General features: G+C 47.1%; 2 protein-coding genes across 11 annotated transcripts in view; one reads left to right on the top strand and one right to left on the bottom strand.

Moving 5' to 3' along the window:
- TMOD1 (tropomodulin 1) overlaps positions 1-2,765 on the top strand; it is a 41,512-nt gene extending 38,747 nt beyond the window's left edge. For all 6 annotated transcript variants that reach the window (XM_044439523.1, XM_044439520.1, XM_044439518.1 and 3 more), the window contains one exon: positions 1,995-2,765. Coding sequence is in view for 5 of the 6 variants with exons in the window: in XM_044439520.1 (XP_044295455.1) it covers positions 1,995-2,059 (65 nt within the window). In the remaining variant the exon portion in view is untranslated. The remainder of the gene's footprint in view (positions 1-1,994) is intronic.
- The window catches only part of TSTD2 (thiosulfate sulfurtransferase like domain containing 2), a 31,848-nt gene that overhangs the window by 3,533 nt on the left and 10,637 nt on the right, over positions 1-17,678 (bottom strand). For 4 of the 5 annotated variants that reach the window (XM_044439514.1, XM_044439517.1, XM_044439513.1 and 1 more), the window contains 3 exons: positions 16,529-16,687; positions 9,899-10,037; positions 4,698-8,577 (listed from right to left, as the gene is read on the bottom strand). In XM_044439514.1, the coding sequence (XP_044295449.1) occupies positions 8,348-8,577; positions 9,899-10,037; positions 16,529-16,687 (528 nt within the window). In that variant the 3' untranslated portion in view covers positions 4,698-8,347. Of the gene's footprint in view, positions 1-4,697; positions 8,578-9,898; positions 10,038-16,528; positions 16,688-17,678 lie in introns of those variants that run through there. The other variant, XM_044439515.1, reaches the window with a different exon arrangement.

The following is a 17,678-nucleotide window of genomic DNA, read 5'->3' as shown; positions in this document are numbered from 1 at the left end:
AACAACCTCTTACAAAAGAAGATTGATGGAACAGAGTAACAGGAAAAAGCATGTGATTTCAAATGGGGAAAAGTTGTCATTTTACAAGTTTCAAAAACAGCATGTTCATCCTGCAACAATCATTTTTTTTGCAGGTTGCAAAGGCCTACTTAACATGTCATTGTTACAGGATAAAAATAGTAACTGATAAAAAATCCCATTTGACCAGCACCCAGAACAAGATGGAAAAAAATGAATATGCATATTCTAGGTAGTACTAACTTCATCATATACCTTCCACACTTCTAGGAAATGGTTGCCCTCTCCCAGCTTTAGATAGATTAAGCTGATCTGATAGCTCATGTAACACCCCTAACAATTCATGGAACCAATTCTGATATTAAAATTTCTGCACTGGTACCTGAAATATGAAATCGGAAGTGTCGGACCTGTGCCTGAAGTGGGACCAACACTTAGACCTGAGGGAGATTGGGAGAAAATCCTGGCTTGGCACCACCTCTGAGCGCTGGCCCAAGAATAGCACTGCAGGGATTCCATGCTGACCGACAAGAGAACTTAGGATAGGCAAGTCCTACGATGCACGATGCACACCAGACACACCCACAGGAACGCACACCATGGAAGCTTCCAAGTCAGCCTTGCTCACCAGCGGGAGCAACGAGGGCGCTCTGCTGTTCCTTCTTATGATGGGACTGCCCTCATTTTCACCTTGCTGCACCTGGTGGCCACAAAGCTGTCAGTGGGTCTGATACAGAGATGTAACTGATCGTTTTTCTCAGAGAAATCCAACCCAGAACGAATGGGTGTATCTTGCAGAGAGCTGCCGCAGGACCTCTGCAGTATAGGTATGATTTCGAGTGACGATTTTTATCTCTCGCAGGGGTATTCCCACTTCCATCTCACCTCTCTGAGTTATTATGTCAGTACTGATGTAGGACTTGCTGAACAAAAGTGGATCTCAAATGGTCTTTTGCGCCTTTTGCATTCAAGTTACTGATTTAACTAGGATGACTGTCTCCCAAAGAATACTGAAAGCAGCTGTTCTGTGAGGGGTTTGAGACTACTTTGTTAGCAATCTCTAGCCTCTTCACAGAATGGGAAATAGATTCCAGGGGCTCTTAGGTGGGAGACAGAACAAGTAAAGCAGCCCTGAACCCAGTTTTGCTCATAGTCTGGTCCCAGTGGGCACTGAGGGTATATTGCCCCTGCAGACACAGGCTGCAATCCTATGCACAGTTACCTGGGACTAAATCATGCTGAGGTCAGTGGAGCTTGCTTCGGAATAGATGGGTGGAGAACATGCTGAATTTGGTTCTCCTGAGCTGCCAGTCTGACCCTTCAGGGTTCTGCAGAAGGCCGTTTCCTTCCTTCCAGTCTCCAACCATTAGCTGGTTTAATATTTTTGTGCAGTTTTTTCTCCCATCATAAAAAGGTTACAAGGCTTTGCCTAGCTACCAGCAGTAAGAGCTTTAAGATAAAACTTGCAGGAGAGGTTGGCTCGTTTCCTTTGACCCTGCCCACCCCTAGAATGCCCCTCATCCCTGCTGAGAACTGAATTCAGTTCTTGGGCTGAAGAGGTTTCCCAAGTACATAGGACTGTGGAACAGTCTTTCCTGGACTCTGGAAACTGCAGTTTGGTGCTGGGTGAAGGAAGAGTTATTGAATAGACTTTGCAGCACATCATCCGGGTTTGTAGCACAATGGCAGTTCACAGGATTCTTGTGGGTGGGGATTCAAGGACAGAGCACAACTCTCTGGAACTGATATATGTTTTTGGGACTGACAGGAGTGTAATAAATTTCTCTCTTTAAAATGGCTTATCCTAGTTTAGGACCTTGTGATATTTTCAGAGGAGATTAGAGTCTTTTTTATCCCAGTTCTTATCCAAGACTACTTTTCCTTTTGTGTGATGAGTGCTACATTTGGAGTATTTATGGAAACTCGTAGATACACAACAGCTGCTTTAACTTAACTGTTTTTCCGTTGCTTTTCAGTGCGGAAGAGGAGGCTTGCGGACCTGAATGGGCCCATCTTTCCCAAGTGCCGGACTGGGGTGTAGTCCTTGGTGGTATCAGTGCTGTCAGTGAGCTCGCACTGGACAGTGAAGTCTTGTGGCAGATCAACTGTGCAGTGAATTTGTGGTGCCTGTCTTTTCATATGACATCCTTGCACACTAAAGCTAAATAGTGATTGTAGGCAAAGGTCTTTATTATTGGCGTGTGGATATTGGCATCTTTTTTTTTAGAGTAATCCAATATTTGAAGTGCTAATTTTGTATGCCAATGAAATACATCATAGCACAAAGACTGCTTGAACCTATAGTTAGACTGCAGCCTAATATTGGTATGAGGTTTTGTGTGTGTGTGGTGTGAGATGCATGAGTAGTTATCAAGAACAGAAATATGGGCTACTACTCTGCAAATGTAGCAGAAATGTTAAAAAAAATACTTTATTTTTGACTTGATCTCAAGAATTAAAAAGAAGCTACAAGTTTGATAGCATTTCTATCATCCCAGTATACATCATTAATTTAAGGACTTATGAATTGCTAGCAACATCCACAGCCCAAGATTTACAGTACCTATTATTCTTAAGCACACCCACCCAACAGAAAGAATGTTAAGGCCACTCTTTTCCTAAGCACTAGTTGCAAGAAAAAGACAGCTGCTGTATAGGATGTTGGTCATTTCTTTTCTGCTGAAGAATTTAAGACCTTTAAATTTAATTTGCACATGTTCTCTTAAATCTTTTGATAATACCCACAAGAGTTTCTAGCCTCTTTATTCTTGCATTACTTGTCAACGGCTATTACACATCTGTTCCATTTCAAGAATTGCCCTTCTATCACTGCTATTTCATATAAGCTACTATTGCCTCAGCCCCCTTGATTAAATAGCTTTCGTGAAAAGCTACGAGAGTGAGACCTGAAAAGCTCTGCATTGAATCAATAGGAGACAGGATTAGTGGCTGGGCAAGAGCTACCAGGGGATGGTTGGGGGGATTAGATTCCTTCGCTGCCCATGGTTTCCACCCTTCCCTAAAGTCCTCAACATCCTGCGGAGGCTCATGGAGAAGGGCTGTCTTGCCCTTTGCACTCCTTGGCTAGGACGTCTGAAGGCAGCACCATGGAAATTATGTCCCCCCAAAACTTTCTAGCTGTCAGGGTGGATTTATAAAAGATCATGCCAGCCTTAGGCAAGACAAGGGTGTCAAATGCCTGGATGCAAACTGGATGCTGCTTCCATCAGGAAAGCCACCATCTGCCTTCTCCACAAATGATGGTGAAAGACTGCCAGGAATCAGCAGGAAAGAGGATTTCAGGTTGTAAGTGGGGGCTGGTAAGCTCCGAGGTGTTCATGGCATTCATTAAGACACGGTGCCTGTGCAGCTAGTGAAGGTGAACGGAGGGTGTGTTGCACCAGTGGCAGTTGGGCTGAGACCTGTCTGCTATTTTCAAAAAGGGTAGTAGAAGGGACATGGGGAATTATAGACCAGTTAGCCTTACGTCCACTGTAGGAAAAACAATGGAAAGTCTCATAAGAGAGAGATCTAGTGATGCTAGATAGGGAAGGGAGACTGACAGCCACACAACACGGCTTTCGCAAAAACAGGTCCTGCCAGACAAACCTTGTGGAATTCTATGACAAGGTTTCGCGATGGCTAGATGGAGGGGATGCAGTGGATGTGGTATACCTGGATTTCAGCAAGGCCTTTGACAAAGTGCCCATGATATCCTGGTGGAGAAACTGAGGAGTTTTGGGATACACCAAAGCACTGTCTGGTGGATTAGGGCATGGTTGACTGACCAGAAGCAGAAGGTAACCATTAGCGGGGAATCATTGGGATGGTGGCCAGTGACAAGCGGGGTCCCCCAGGGCTCTGTCCTGGGGCCGATCCTGTTTAATCTTTTCATTAACGACATGGAAGAAGGGGTGAACAGTCTGCTGATCAAATTCGCAGACGACACTAAAACTGGAGCAGTGGCCACAACTGAGGAGCAGGTACTCCAGATCCAAAAGAATCTGGACAGACTATGGAAGTGGGCAGGAGACAACAGGATAGCGTTCAATGTGGATAAGTGCAAGGTCTTGCACTTGGGGCACAGGAATAGCTGTCATAAGTACAGGTTAGGGGACAAGTGGCTGGAGAGCAGCACTTGTCAAAGGGACCTCGGGGTACTGGTTGACTGCAGGCTAAACATGAGTCAGCAGTGTGATGCGGTGGTCAAGAGGGCGAACGCCACCCTTGGTTGCATAGCCAGAAGTGTGGCTTCTAGATCAAGAGAGGTAATACTACCACTCTACGTGACTCTAGTGCGCCCACAACTGGAGTATTGTGCTCAGTTTTGGGCCCCTCATTACAGAAAGGATATAGCCAGGTTAGAGTCACAAGGTTGGTGGCCGGTTTGCAGGGGATGGGGTATGAGGCGAGACTGGGGGAACTGGGTCTCTTCAGCCTGGAGAAGAGGAGACTCAGAGGGGATATGTTGGCGACATGCAGGGATGTGAGAGGATGTCACATGGAGATGGGTAGAGACCTGTTCTCCCCTGCAGAGGAAGGCAGGACGCGCTCCAATGGAGCAAAGCTCAGGGAGCCAAGGCTCTGTTTGGATGCCAGGAAGCACTTCCTGACAGGACCCCGGGGGTGTGGAATGGGCTTCCACGAGAGGTCGTTGAGGCCCCATTAGTGCGGGTGTTCAAGGATAGGCTGGATGTGCACATGGTGGGTATGCCGTGACCGGAGCCGGCTGGTGCCGGAGGTCAGATTCAATGGCCCAGGAGTCCCGTTCTGACTCGCTCTGTTTCTATGTTTCTATTATTGTGCTGCTCCTAAATTATGCCTTAATAAAGAAGCATGTATATGAACCTTAGCTAAGAATGGATGCTGGCCCTTTCTTACTGGCAGAATCTAAGCATGGCTAGCCCCCCCATTATGCCATCCTAACCCATTAAACCCTATAGCCCAAAGGAAAGCTTGCTGCAACTGCTCTGTCACTGAAGTAGCCTTCAGCGTCTTCTCAGGTTCTGCTCCCAACTGCTGATCCAGGAGTCTAGAGGATTGTGGCGGTTGCAGTTGTTTGTCAGTTACAACTGCCTACACAGGCTGTGCACATAGAATACAAGTTTGCTGTATTTACTCCGATTCTGCTCATTCTTCAAGCAGCTCCCAGAGGTGCATCCAGGCAATGCATCATCTCCACAAAAGAATAAGGCAGTTTTGTTCTATTTCTGAATAGCCTCACATCTATTCCAGGCTTGTACATACTTGGTTCTGCCCACAAATAACAATTCTAGACCCAGAATAGCAGAACTGAACTTTGACAACTTATATAAATTGTGCAAAAATAAGGATACTTTCCCTTCTCTGCATAGCTTATTCCTCAGTCCTTACCACTGGGCCTAATTCTGCTTCTCTGTGGAGAAATTCTGCTTCTTTCAGTCTTGCAGAGTAGTGAAGCCTGACCCACAGCCACCACGAATCCTACTCAATGACCCCTCTAGCTTCTGAGATTTCCCAGGTACTGCAAGAATTGTAAGTGCTTGGCAGGCCCTTCAGCCTAGCACTGAGCCTTAATGACTGAATGACATCTGGGTTGCTTAGAAGAGCAAGCATGCTTTTGCACTGTTGTCTTGCTTTCCAGGCACGCGCATGGGATTGGGGTGGTGAGATCTACGCGTTGCTAGCAAGGGGCATCTCTGTTAGTTCAGGCTGCCAGAGTTTATTCCCAAGTGCTGCCTCCCATTTGCACAATCTTTAGTCATCAAACAAAAATAGAGAGGAGAGGCTCATTGCCACCGTATGGACCTGTCAGAGCTCAGGGTGTTTCACTGTTTTGAGAGCAATGAAGGTGCTTTGAAAGTAATACACCTTGAATATATTCAGGAATCCACAACCTTTGGTTGGCAGTCACCCTTCCCTGCCCAAGAGTTGTGATTTTACACCAAGCTCAGCAGGGCCTCCAAGAACAAGCCTCAGTGGGTGCTTCCGGACTAGCACTAACCGCTAGAAGGCACTGGACAGTGGCCCTGCCTTTTCTTTCCTGTTGAGTTTTCTGTGGTGAGGAAAAGCCTGGAAGCAGAAGTGGGAAAACACAGACTAATGAGGACTGGATGAGACCCAGTAATCTGGACAGTACCATTTCGTGCAGAAGAGAGGGAAGCAGCGGTGCCATAAATATAAGCCTTGTCTGGAAGCACCCGCCCTGAGGACAGATTTCTCTTCTGTTCAGCTCTGAGCTGTGTGTGCATGTTTGAGGTGCTAACTCCACTGCCAGGAGCCACCTCTCTCCAGGAGTTGCTGGAGGGTCTCCTAGACCTTTGCGTTAGCCCCTCCCAGCATCAGGCCAGTTTAACAGCAATGGTTCTCTCCAAGGGATGGGGCGATCCAGACTGATCCTATTCAGTGTCTGCACAACAGGATCTATGTTGTGCTCTTTAGTTTGTTTTTAGAGTTGCCTATGGATGTGGTTTTTCTCAAAGACTAAGCTGCCTGATACTTGACCATAGGAGAGAGGGCCATGAGGGCAACAATCCATGTAGGGAAGGCGCCACTCTTGGCCTCAGTGGAAGGGGCAACCCTGCCGTGAAAGCCTGGAAGCAGAATTGTTGCTGCCTTACAGACTGAGTGCTGGGAAACTCAGTTCTACACACCGCCGGCCTCACAGGTTTGAACCAGCTAAGAGCAAGTGCTGGGCAGGGTGGGGACTCTGTTGACCAACGCAAGCTGCTTGCACCCCTTTTCTGCAACTAGGGCTTGCTTCCATCCTAAGAGCTGGAAGGTGTCGAGAGAGGGACTGCCTGTAGGGGTCTTTTGTCCCCGTCTCCTCTGTTTACCAGCGATTAAAAAACTGCACTCCACAAGGAGGGATCCTTCTTTCAAGCCACCTCTGCTCTTTCAGAAAAAAACCCCTATGCTCTATATCCAGCCTTACGTCTGTTGCCATCCATAGGGCAACATTTTCCTTCTCTGCCAGGTAAGATTCTCCCCGCCAGCGGGAGATTCTCTTGCTATGCATAGGTGTGTGCTTCCACTTAGGGCCCTCAACAGGGGCCCCCTGAGAGATGCTGCCTCCCTGGGCCCTGCCAGGGCAAAGGGGCAGAGGGTGAGTGGCACCGTTAACAGCAGGGTGCAGGGAGCCTCTCCAGCAGCAGGACTGAGATCAGGGGTTACGCCATATTCCCACTGCAGGAGTGTTAAAACCATTCTAAAATGTAAAATGCAGTTCACAGATCTAAAGTATTTCTAAGCCTTTTCCTGGTGCTCTTGCAAAATTGCGCTCATCAGCCTCTGAATATGATATTTTGCTACATGAAGTCCTTGAAAACCTGAATACTACCTTTACAATTGCCCTGCAAGGCAGTCTGTGTATTATTATGATTACTGTTCTGATTATTATTGTTATCATTATCATTACTATTATTACTGTGGGACTTGTCCAGAAGAGGAGGGGATGCTCCCAACATCAAGGGTAGGACTGTACCACTTGCCTACAATGGGTAGACTCTGGGCGCAGCCCATCCAGTCTCCACAAGTCACAGACTATTGCTGGGGGTCCTTACACTCGGCTCACACCAAGGACCACCCAAAAGGATGATACCTTTTCCAGCACAGGCCATGCCAGTGCGCAGCAATCCACAAGAGTTATCCAGGGCTTGTTTACTGACTCCAGCTTCAGCTGCCCTCCCAGCTGCTTTCCTGGCTCTCAGATGGAAAGCTGGAGGCAAGTGAGCAATGCCACCCTCACACTGCAGAATGGGCAGGGCTCTTTCTCATGTGGGGCCAAGAGGGCACTGCACCCCTCTTGCTGGGGAAGGGTGTCCCCTGGAGTCCATCCTGTTTGCTTCCTAGAATTTGCATATGCAGAGGAAAGACAGAAAAACTGCAGGTAGATTGCAGGCTGTGTAAAGCATGTACTTCACTGTGTTACACAGAAGCCCGAGTCCGCCATGGCTTTCTGAGGTGGCGGCCCACCTGCAGGTTTTGTGTGTTCTCCTCCCTGGGATTGCCCTGTCGACAAGTTGCTGCTGTGCGGTTGTGGGACTCTGAGAAGCCCCCTCTGAGAAGCACAGCTGCCTCTTTGAGCCTGCACAGACAGGGCAAGGACCTCACAGAAGGAAACGGCTGCGTAGCACCATTCGTGTCCTTTGTTGTTTGCCTTGCACGCACCAAGCATTTCCTTCGGAGAGTGTGCGAGCGCTGCAACAGGGCCTTGGCTGCAGCCGGAGCTGGGGGTCTGCTGAGTGGAGCCGGTGGCCCAAATCCCATTCGTGGGGATCCCAGACTGGCCCCCGGCTCCCACCCGGGTGCCCCACAGCTGCGAGGAGGAATGTGTGGTCCAGGCCTCTTGTTAAACACGTTCCACCAGCACCCGCTGCCGTACGCCCGTGCACTCACACTCCTCCTTGAAGGCTGGTCCGGAAAGGTTTGACGCCAGGGCACGGCCTTTCTGCTGGCACAGGGGGCAGCAGGCTGTGAGCCCCCGCATCTGGCACCGTGGGCACGTCAGAACCAGCTGGCGGCAGGGCTGGGTGGAGCACAGGCGGTACTGGTCCCAGAGCGTCCCACAGTAGCGGCAGGCTGGAGGGAGAAGAGCAGGGTTAGATTGCCACGGGCAGCCCTTCGTGGGGCCTTGTGCGCAGCCCAGCATTCCCTGACTTGTGTGGTGCTCACACAGAGCCTGGGCTGAGGCTGGGGCAGGAGCAGAAGCAGCAGCTTGTGGAAAGGTGCCTTGGACGGCATCAGGAATGAGAGGAAAGCAGAGAATGGGCAGTTACGGCGATAGGAGTGTGAAACGAAATATGGCTCCCCCACTTTTTTTTTTTGGCAGAAAAAGGGCAAAAGAAGCAGCGGTTCAGACAACTAGAATGGACCAGGGACAAAGTGGGCAAAACACTCAAATGGCAAAGAAAGCGGAAAGAGCTTCCCAAGGCATTAAAGAAGGCAGCTGAAGAAGCAGCGAGGGAATGGGCAGGAATTCCCCCACCATATACTCAACATGGGGTCGGGGTGGGGTTCCTGCCAGAACACCCCTATGCATGACGCACAGAGACTATGAAGAACCTCTCCACTGCAGCTCAAATGTTCAGGACGGTATCTGCCAGTGCAGTGAGAAACCCTGCAGTGCAAATTCACCCACAGTAGCGTCTCCTTATGTGTGAACGAGGGCACAGGGTGCTCGTCGGTTTGCTAAACGTAAGTTGATCTTATACTTGGTTCACTATCTCAGAAAGGCACCTTTGGATCTGGATGACTTTCAACTATATTCAAATTTGATTTAACTTAATTCTTAGACAGCAATGCTTAATTAGCAAAAATGGCTTTAATTGGCTGATAGTTGCAGTGGCAACACACTGGGAATTAACATGGCCATCCCGGAATCGGGGGACAATACTGAGTGAGTGGCTGTCTCCTGAGTCCAATTCTTTGCTGACAATAAAAAAGTGAGGTCTTGTAGTCAGTCTGCAGCAGAAGGTCCACTGCAGGATGCCTCCAACTGTTTGTCTGCTTTGCTGATAGCCCGGGACTGGCAAGAGATAACTCAGCAATGTCTTGAATGATGTATCCTTTAAAGCAAAGCTGGGCAACTGTGGTCCTCCATACATACTTTGGTTTATGAGTCCCATCATCCCTCACCACGGGCTGGCCTAGCCTGGCCTGTCCAGTGCAGATGGGAACTGTAGGTCAAATTATCTGTAGCAGCACAAGTTGCTCACCGCTGCATTAAAAAATTAATAGGGACAAAACGGTTCAACTCTTACTGAGTGTGCAGGATTGAGTGTATTTTCAGGTTGTGCCTGAAAGTGTTATATTGGGAGAAAGTGCTGGTGGTCCCCACACTATACAAACCAGCAACCTTCGGGGTGGGAGAATCGCCCTTCAAGGTGGGAGAATCACCTACCTGCAATCACATCGCTGTTGGAGGAGATGGCGTAACGTTCATCAAAGACAAAGAGCTTCCCTCGGTAGAACCCATCTGGGAATTCTTCTAGGTACTTGTGGATGCCACCCTTGAGATGGTACACTCCTTTGCATATGCCCTGTTATAAAACAACCCCAAACAACCCACAGATTTAGACATCGCTCAGAGGAGGGCCAAGGCTTCTACAGTCCACAACCAGGTTGGTTATCATTGCCTAGACCAGCTTTCCCCAACCCAGCATCTTCCAAGTATGTTGCACATGCCGGCTGAGACTTACGGAGCTGCAGCCCAACACAGCTGTAGATCACCAGGGTGCAGAAGCTTGACATAGCTTATTTTTATGGAGGTGAAGAAAACTCTTCAATTTATATAACAAATGATATAATGCCTGGCAGCCAAACTACCCATTGCACTGAATGCATCACTTCCGTGCAAAATGGCAACAGAGTGTCCAAGATCTCCCTCCCTCTAACCTGAACTTCACTGGCATCACAAACCTGGACTGCCATGTCCCATCATCAGCTGACAGAGAAGAGGGGTAACAGTAGCTTGTGAGAGCAGAACAGGGCTAATTTCTGCTCAGTATTATTTATTTATTTATTTATTAAAACATTTCTATGCCGCCCCATTCGCCGAAGCCTCGGGGCGGCTCACAACATAAAATTAAAATACAAGAAATAACAATATAAAATAAGTCGCTATTACAGATGAATGGGTGTGTGGGGTGGGGTGGGGGGGTGTAATCAACAGTTATTGACATATTCGACAGGCATGCTCATGCTGAGTGAGTCATGCCACCTGTTTAGATTAGAGATGTGCGGGTGAAGACCTTTCCCTCATTTGCAGAATTGCACAAGCAATAAGGGCCTATGAATGTTCTTGTTCTGGATGGCATACGCTTAGATTTGGATGACTTGGGGTGCAACCCTACAACTTCCGGCATGCCAGTGGCAGCCCCCCTCCCCTTTCTTTTGGTCTAAACCTGCTTTTTTGTACATTGTTCTGGGAGCCATGTATGGCTGTTGAACGGTATATAAAGGCAGTAAGTAAATAGGATTGCCCCTTTGATGACTTGCTACAGAGGATAGATATGTTAAAGAGGTTCAGGAATACAGGAATGATTATTTGGCTCCCTTGTTGTTAGAATGTTTAGGATTGTTTTAAGATGGCGGCTAAACAATTATGAGCAAAGGCTGAAGTTTGGCAGCAGATTCAGACCTGGGAAGTTGAATCTCAGCTAAAGCACAAGGAGGCAAGTATGATTTCTGGGACAGAGGGGATAGGCGACCGAAGAGGAGAGCGCATTGCCCTTCCCCTTCTGTTGCTTTCTCTCAGCCACGGTTCTGCATGTTTCCTCTCATGGAAAAGTAAGTGGAAGAGCAGTTTGCCAGGATAAAGCAATGAGTGGGTGAAGCATCCATACCCATCTGCCACTTCTCCAGAGGAAAGTGTGTCTCTTCTTCCTGCCAGTTTGCAGCTGTTCAGCTTCCTAGTCTTGGATCTGTGGACAAACTGTTAGTTCAGCCCTGGCAGGAGTTGGGCAAGGTGGGGTGCCCTTGCCTTCTGAATTCACATTTTAAACAATTACAGGATTCACTTAGCATCTCTCCTCCACCTCCTGGAGGAAGAGCCTGGAACATGGATTCTGTCACCCACTGCCAGTGACCACCTGACATGCACCCCACTTGCATGTTTGTGTCAGCAGGTGCTTCCTGGTGATGAAGAAGCATAAATTATAAACAAAAGCGGCAACATCATTTGTGTATACTTAGCAATATTGCATGATAGTTTGGGGGCTTCTCTACTGGAGCCTTTTAACTCAACACTCAACCCAACATTCTACTGTGACTTCTGCTTCCAGATTCTTTGCAGAATTAAAATCTGTTCCTTTGCATATTTTTTCTGATTTTATCACTTTTTCTGTATTTCTATGTTCCCTTACACAACCACAAGATTGCACTGAGGTATAGTGGAACTGGGAAAATACAGACTTTCATTCTGGTTCATGCCACCATTTTCAGGTAATACCGCATTTTCCCTGCTGTGGAAACATCTGTGAAAATGCTCAGAAAACACAGGAGGGGCCCCAGAGGATGACAATGTCACATCAAGCACCTGCAAAGTACCATGGCTGAGGAAACACAGAACACAATAAATGCCTCAGGTAGGGAAGCCCATGGTCCCCAAATCTGAAACTACTTCTTTTTCCATCAGGCTTTCAATTGTCCACGTTTAACCTTCAGCTTTTAGTGCCTGACTTTGCCACGTGATAGTTGCTGGGTTTAGCTTCTGGTCTTGAACTGCTGCTACTTGCGTTGGACTTGTTTGAGTTGGATTCTTTTTTTTGCTTTGTTTTGGTCAAGAACCATCATGGGAGATTAAGGAAAGGTGAGTCTGACAAGTTGAAATGAACAGATGAATAAAAGCAGGGTGCCATCAGGTGGAGAATTATGGCTAAATCAAGGAAATAAGGCTAGAGATGAGTTGGAGGAACAGAACTGGTTGCAATAAGGGAAACGGAGCCTGCAGGACATTCCTTGAACAAAAGAGCCCTTTTTCAAGCACTCCCTGGCCGCTTCCACCAAACACCAAGACTAAAAATCAACACTCCTTTCTTTTCAAATGGAGACTGAGGTGAGAGAGCCTCAGATACCAGCGGAGAGAAATCTCTCCCATTACAATGGCAGGTCCTGGTATCTTTGAAGGTGCTACACCACCGTTGCTAAGCACACTGAACTGTCTTGGGAGGACAACATTAATCTCCCAGCCTTAGAAGACCGTCGCCTTGTGGGAGGTTTGCCAATCCACACGCAGCAAAGGAAATAGCAGCAGGGCTATTCCAGGTCTCCCACGGTGCCTCTTGAAAAAGCTTGACAGGGTAGGAGCTGAGATATTCCTTCTGGTTTTGCAGCATGCATGAGAGGCAGGCCAACCATTCATCATTAGAATCATTTTTTTTCTTCTGCTCCTGAAACAAGAATCTGCCTGTGCTTTTAAAATGTGGCTTTTAAAGCATTCCATGCACATTTATTCAGTTATATGCTCATCCTTCCCTTTTAGGAAATGTCTTTTAAAACATTGCAAGACTGCTCTGGGATGGACGGCGGACAAGGTGTGTTTGAGACATCACTGGCAACACCCCGGGGACAGAGGACCACTGGCCCTCTTGGGATGTTGCTAGCCTCCAGCCAGCATTGGCCAATGGCCACAGATGATGATAGCTGTATTCAGGTGGAGGACTTTGGATTCTTCTTCCCTGCATTAGCTGTTCAGTACCAACCGGGGTTGGCTGTTTGCAAAGATGACGAACCAGCTGCTTGGGCTTTTAAAAGAAGTTGATCCAGGGCAGGAAAAGCTACACTTAGGCTGAACATGTTGGGCTTGCTTCCAAAAATATGACATCTCCCTCATCAAGCTTGCCTGTGCTTTGGCCGTTCCCACATACATACATACCCAGGCACCCCAATCCCCACCCAAGCCTGAAGAAACACTCAAGGAAAACATCTGCAGAATGAATGTGCTGGAAAAGTGTTATAATAAAGATCAGGACTCTAGGTAAATCTGCCTCTCCATCTCCTAGAGCTCCTCAGTGGCTAACCGAGAGCTGCAAAGAAGGAGCTGAAGAAATTTTTGGGAAATGCTGAACTGAGGCCTCTTCCTTCTTTGGTTTATTCTTTGGCAACAGTAACTGTGGACCAATGTTTTACATACTTGAATGCAGCAAGTGATCCAAACACTGACCTGATTCTCTTGTGATGGCAGTTTATGGGTTAAATAACTCACAGGCAATCAAGCATGAGTACATTCCTATCTGAATCCAGACAACTGTTTTGTTTTGGGGCTAAACAGCACAACAGATAACCATTGCTTGCTGTTGGATTAACTGTTGGATCATTTAGCCTCTAAATCACCCAGAACTCCAGGTTTCAATGACTTGCAAAGCAGCATATGAAGGAGCCGCTTGCTAAGTAACATCAGAAGTGGCAGGTATCAGCAAGCAACCCATTTGCTCTCTCCTACTAATGCACAACAAGCCAGGTGTTGCTTATTTGACCCATGAGCTGTCAGGTAGAGTGAACAGTTCTAAGGCAGTCTCTTTGAAACATCTTCCCAAAACAAGATGGTGGGCTTCCACCTGGGTTCTTTAACGCAATGGTTTACTGACCTCATTCTCCCCAGGTAACTCCTGGAAAGTAGCTGACTGGATTCACACAATCACAGAGGACAAGAAAGAAGCATATGTGGCTGGGTTCACATGACATGCTAATCAATTGTAGTTTATAAGCCTAACAATCCATGGCTTATAACTGGGGCTGATTGACCCATAGTGGATTGTTGGACAACCTGGACAGCTATAACCAAACAACTTGGCAAGAGCAGCAAAACCCTCTTGTTGCTCCTCCCAGGTGGTAAATGGGCCATCGCTAGTGCCAGCCACCCTGAAAGTGCCCCATCAGCACTTGGAGGTAATGGCAAAGGCTTCCTTCACTCTCCTGAGGATTCATGTAGTCCCCCTTTCTGCTAGAAGCAATATTCCTAAGTTCAGTTGGGCAGCTGCCAAATGCTTCAAATGGAAAGTGGGAGAGATCTACTTACCTGCTTCCTTTAGGAGGCAGGGTGGGACCACTTTGCCAGCAGTAGCCACCCCAGGGTGCCCACTGCCACCCATGCATAAGTGCAGTCATCTTCAGCCATACAAAAAAACCGCATAAACATTTGGAAAAAAATAATTTGGCAAAAAAGGAACAAATCCCCTACTTTGGACAGGTACAGGTGGTGACACTTGGCGGGTTGTCTCAAGCAACCTGCCCTAGAGGGTGCGTGGTCGTGTCATGCGAACTCTCGCAGTGGCTTCACTCCTCTGCCACACAAGCTGTGGGGATCCATGAGCTGTTGCAGGGCTCGGGGTGGCTTGTGAAGTATGGCCACAAGCCATCCTCCCTGGGTCTGCAGGGCACAGCGAGCCACACAACCGGGAGTAACAATGCAACATGTGGCAGGGTTCTGTGCCAGCACAGTCTATCTGTTTATATCCTCCTCTGTGATCATGCATGCAGTGTCCTCTCGGTATGCTAACCTTGCTGGGAGTCAAACACCTTGCGACCATTTGCATTCACTTCTGCTTGCCGTAACATGGGGATACACCTATCACTATTACTGGCATTTAGCAAGACTTGGTTAAAAAAAAAATAAATTCTCTCCACATTACTTCCATCTATCATTTCCACTTAAACAGCCACTTCCTACACATGATGCCAGTTTTTCAGAATCCACATGACTCTTCATTTTACCTGCAAGAGATTAATGTGATGCCCCCAGAAACCTTTCTTGAAGGAGAATATTGGGGAAAATATAGAAAATACAGGCTAAAATATAGTTTTTATGTATTTACATTTATGTTTACATTTATCTACATTTATGTAGATAATTTACATTATCTACATTTTACATATTGTGTACAGGCAGCATGTGCCACAGAGAGTGACTTTTGAACCACACCAAGACTGACTTTAGTTACTTCAAATGTCAACCCAGGAAGGAGAGACATGGCAGGGCGGTGAGCAGTTTCCTCTGCCTCATTGGGAATAGATTTAGTGCCCCATATGGCCCCTTGTGCCTTGGCTGGACTATCATGTGAGGAATAGATTAGGCCTTGTAAGCAACCTGCTCCATCTGCTCATCTTACAGTGCTCTAAGATTGGCAGCTGACCATCCATCCATCCATCCATCATATTACTTGAACAGTTGTAGGGAACATGTTCAAATGTACTAAGAGCTATAGTACTGGATATATTTGAAATGCTTCATACTAATGCATATATTTCAATTCTTCTTTTCCTCTTTTTGCTTTTTTCTCTTTTCTTCCCTAAATCAAGAGTGGTATTAGTGACTATTGCATATTAATGCTTAACAATATTACTTCACATCTTTTTTTTTTTTTTTGGTTGGTTGCTTTATGCATTAGCTGTTAGTGTGGTGTTGAAATAAGACCAAAAAAGGCAGTGATATAAGAATTCATCTACTCTTGATGTACAACCTGGGTTCAGGATGAAGCGTGTTGGTATGGTTAAGTTGGACTCTACTTGCAGTGTTTGAAATACTGTCCTTTCCATTACTTCTCAACAATAACAATTTCAAGCACTTGATGCAAACTTACAAAGAGCTTATGGGAAATCCATAAAAAGGACTGGAGGCAACCTATGGCCATCAGGACTAGTAGCTTTGGATAGCCTTCTCCTCCATAAATCTGTCCAATCTTCTTTTAAAGTTATCCAAGTAGTGGTCATCACTACATCTCATGGAAGTGAATTCCACGGTTTAACTATGCACTGTGTGAAGAGGTGCTTCCATTGGTGTGTCCTGAATCTCCCTCTGCTCAGCTTCACAGGATTATGTGAAGTATTATGAAAGAGGAAGACAAGCTAATTTGTGGCTCTGTATCCCTTGTCATTCTCCTGCTTTAACAGTTCCTTCTTTAATTTCTAAATCTGTTTATCAAACCATGTAGAGCTATGGCTGCATTGCAGGGGGGGCGGGGGGAAGATACCCTGGAGTTGCACTCCGCAGCACAGGCACCCTCAGCTGAGGCCTTTCACTGAGAAGGCTCACCTTGGACTTCAGGTAGGCAGAACCCCGTTCACATCGGATTCCTCCTGTGCAGTACATCAGCACCCGCTTGCCCCTGAAAAGTTCCAAGTTCTCATCTACGTACGCAGGGAAGTAGCTGAATTTCCTGATATCTGGAGCCAAACTGCCTTGGAAATGTCCCTGAGACCAAAGGAAAGAAGCATTATTTAACCCGTGCCTTTAAGAACATAAGAACTGGATCAGACCCAAGGTCCATCCAGCCAGCACTCTGTAAACACAGTGGTGAACCGGCTGCTCTCAAGCAGGATGGATGCAAGACCTCTGCCTGTCCAGCTCCTCAGCACGCAGGCATGTGGTCCCCAGATATGGAGGCTGCACACAGCCAGCACGGCTGGGAGCCGGGGTTATTCTTCTGCTCCAGGAATTTGCCCAGTCCCTCTAACGCCATCCAAATTGGTGTCCATCACCACTTCCCATGACAGTGAACTCCATAGTTTAACTATGCACTGTGTGAAGAAGGACTTCCTTTGATGTGTTCTGAATCTCCCACTAGCCAGTTTTATGGGATGACCCCAGGTTTTGGCGTTATGCAAAAAGAAGGAAAATGTCTCCCTCTCCATTTTCTCCACACTGTGCATAAAGTTACACACCTCTATCATGTGTCTTCCTACTTGCCTTTTTTCTAAGCTAACCATCCCATGTTCCTCAGAGGGGAGTTGTGCCAACCCTTTCATCATTGTGGTTGCCCTTCCCTGCACTTTTTCCAGCTCAACCTCTTCCAGCCCATGTTTTGCAGCACAGAGCCACTGAATCTCTTCTCTTTCCCCAACTTGATCACCCCCCAGATGTAGTGAACTACAATCGCCTTCATCCCTAGTCAACACAGGATTAAGGTTACCTATCAGGCTAGACGTGCATATGGTGGGCATGTCATGAGCGGAGCCGGCTGGTGCCAGAGGTCAGACTAGATGGCCTGGGAGACCCCTTCTGGCTCGCTATGTTTCTATGTTTCTATCACTGCAGTGGAACTGGTTGATTTTTATACACTGTTTACACCGTCTGCCTTAAGAATGATTGTTTTGAAGGGCAGCTTGCTCCGTCTTCTACCTGGCATGGAATTTTTAAAATCCAGAACATCTATTGCATTTATAGCCAACATTTTTCCTCTTGT

The sequence above is a fragment of the Varanus komodoensis genome, unplaced genomic scaffold (assembly GCF_004798865.1).
Source record: "Varanus komodoensis strain SLA01 unplaced genomic scaffold, ASM479886v1 scaffold35, whole genome shotgun sequence".
Taxonomy (NCBI): Eukaryota; Metazoa; Chordata; class Lepidosauria; order Squamata; family Varanidae; genus Varanus; species Varanus komodoensis.
Note: the sequence above shows the minus strand (reverse complement) of the source record. Positions and strands in the feature narration are given on the sequence as shown.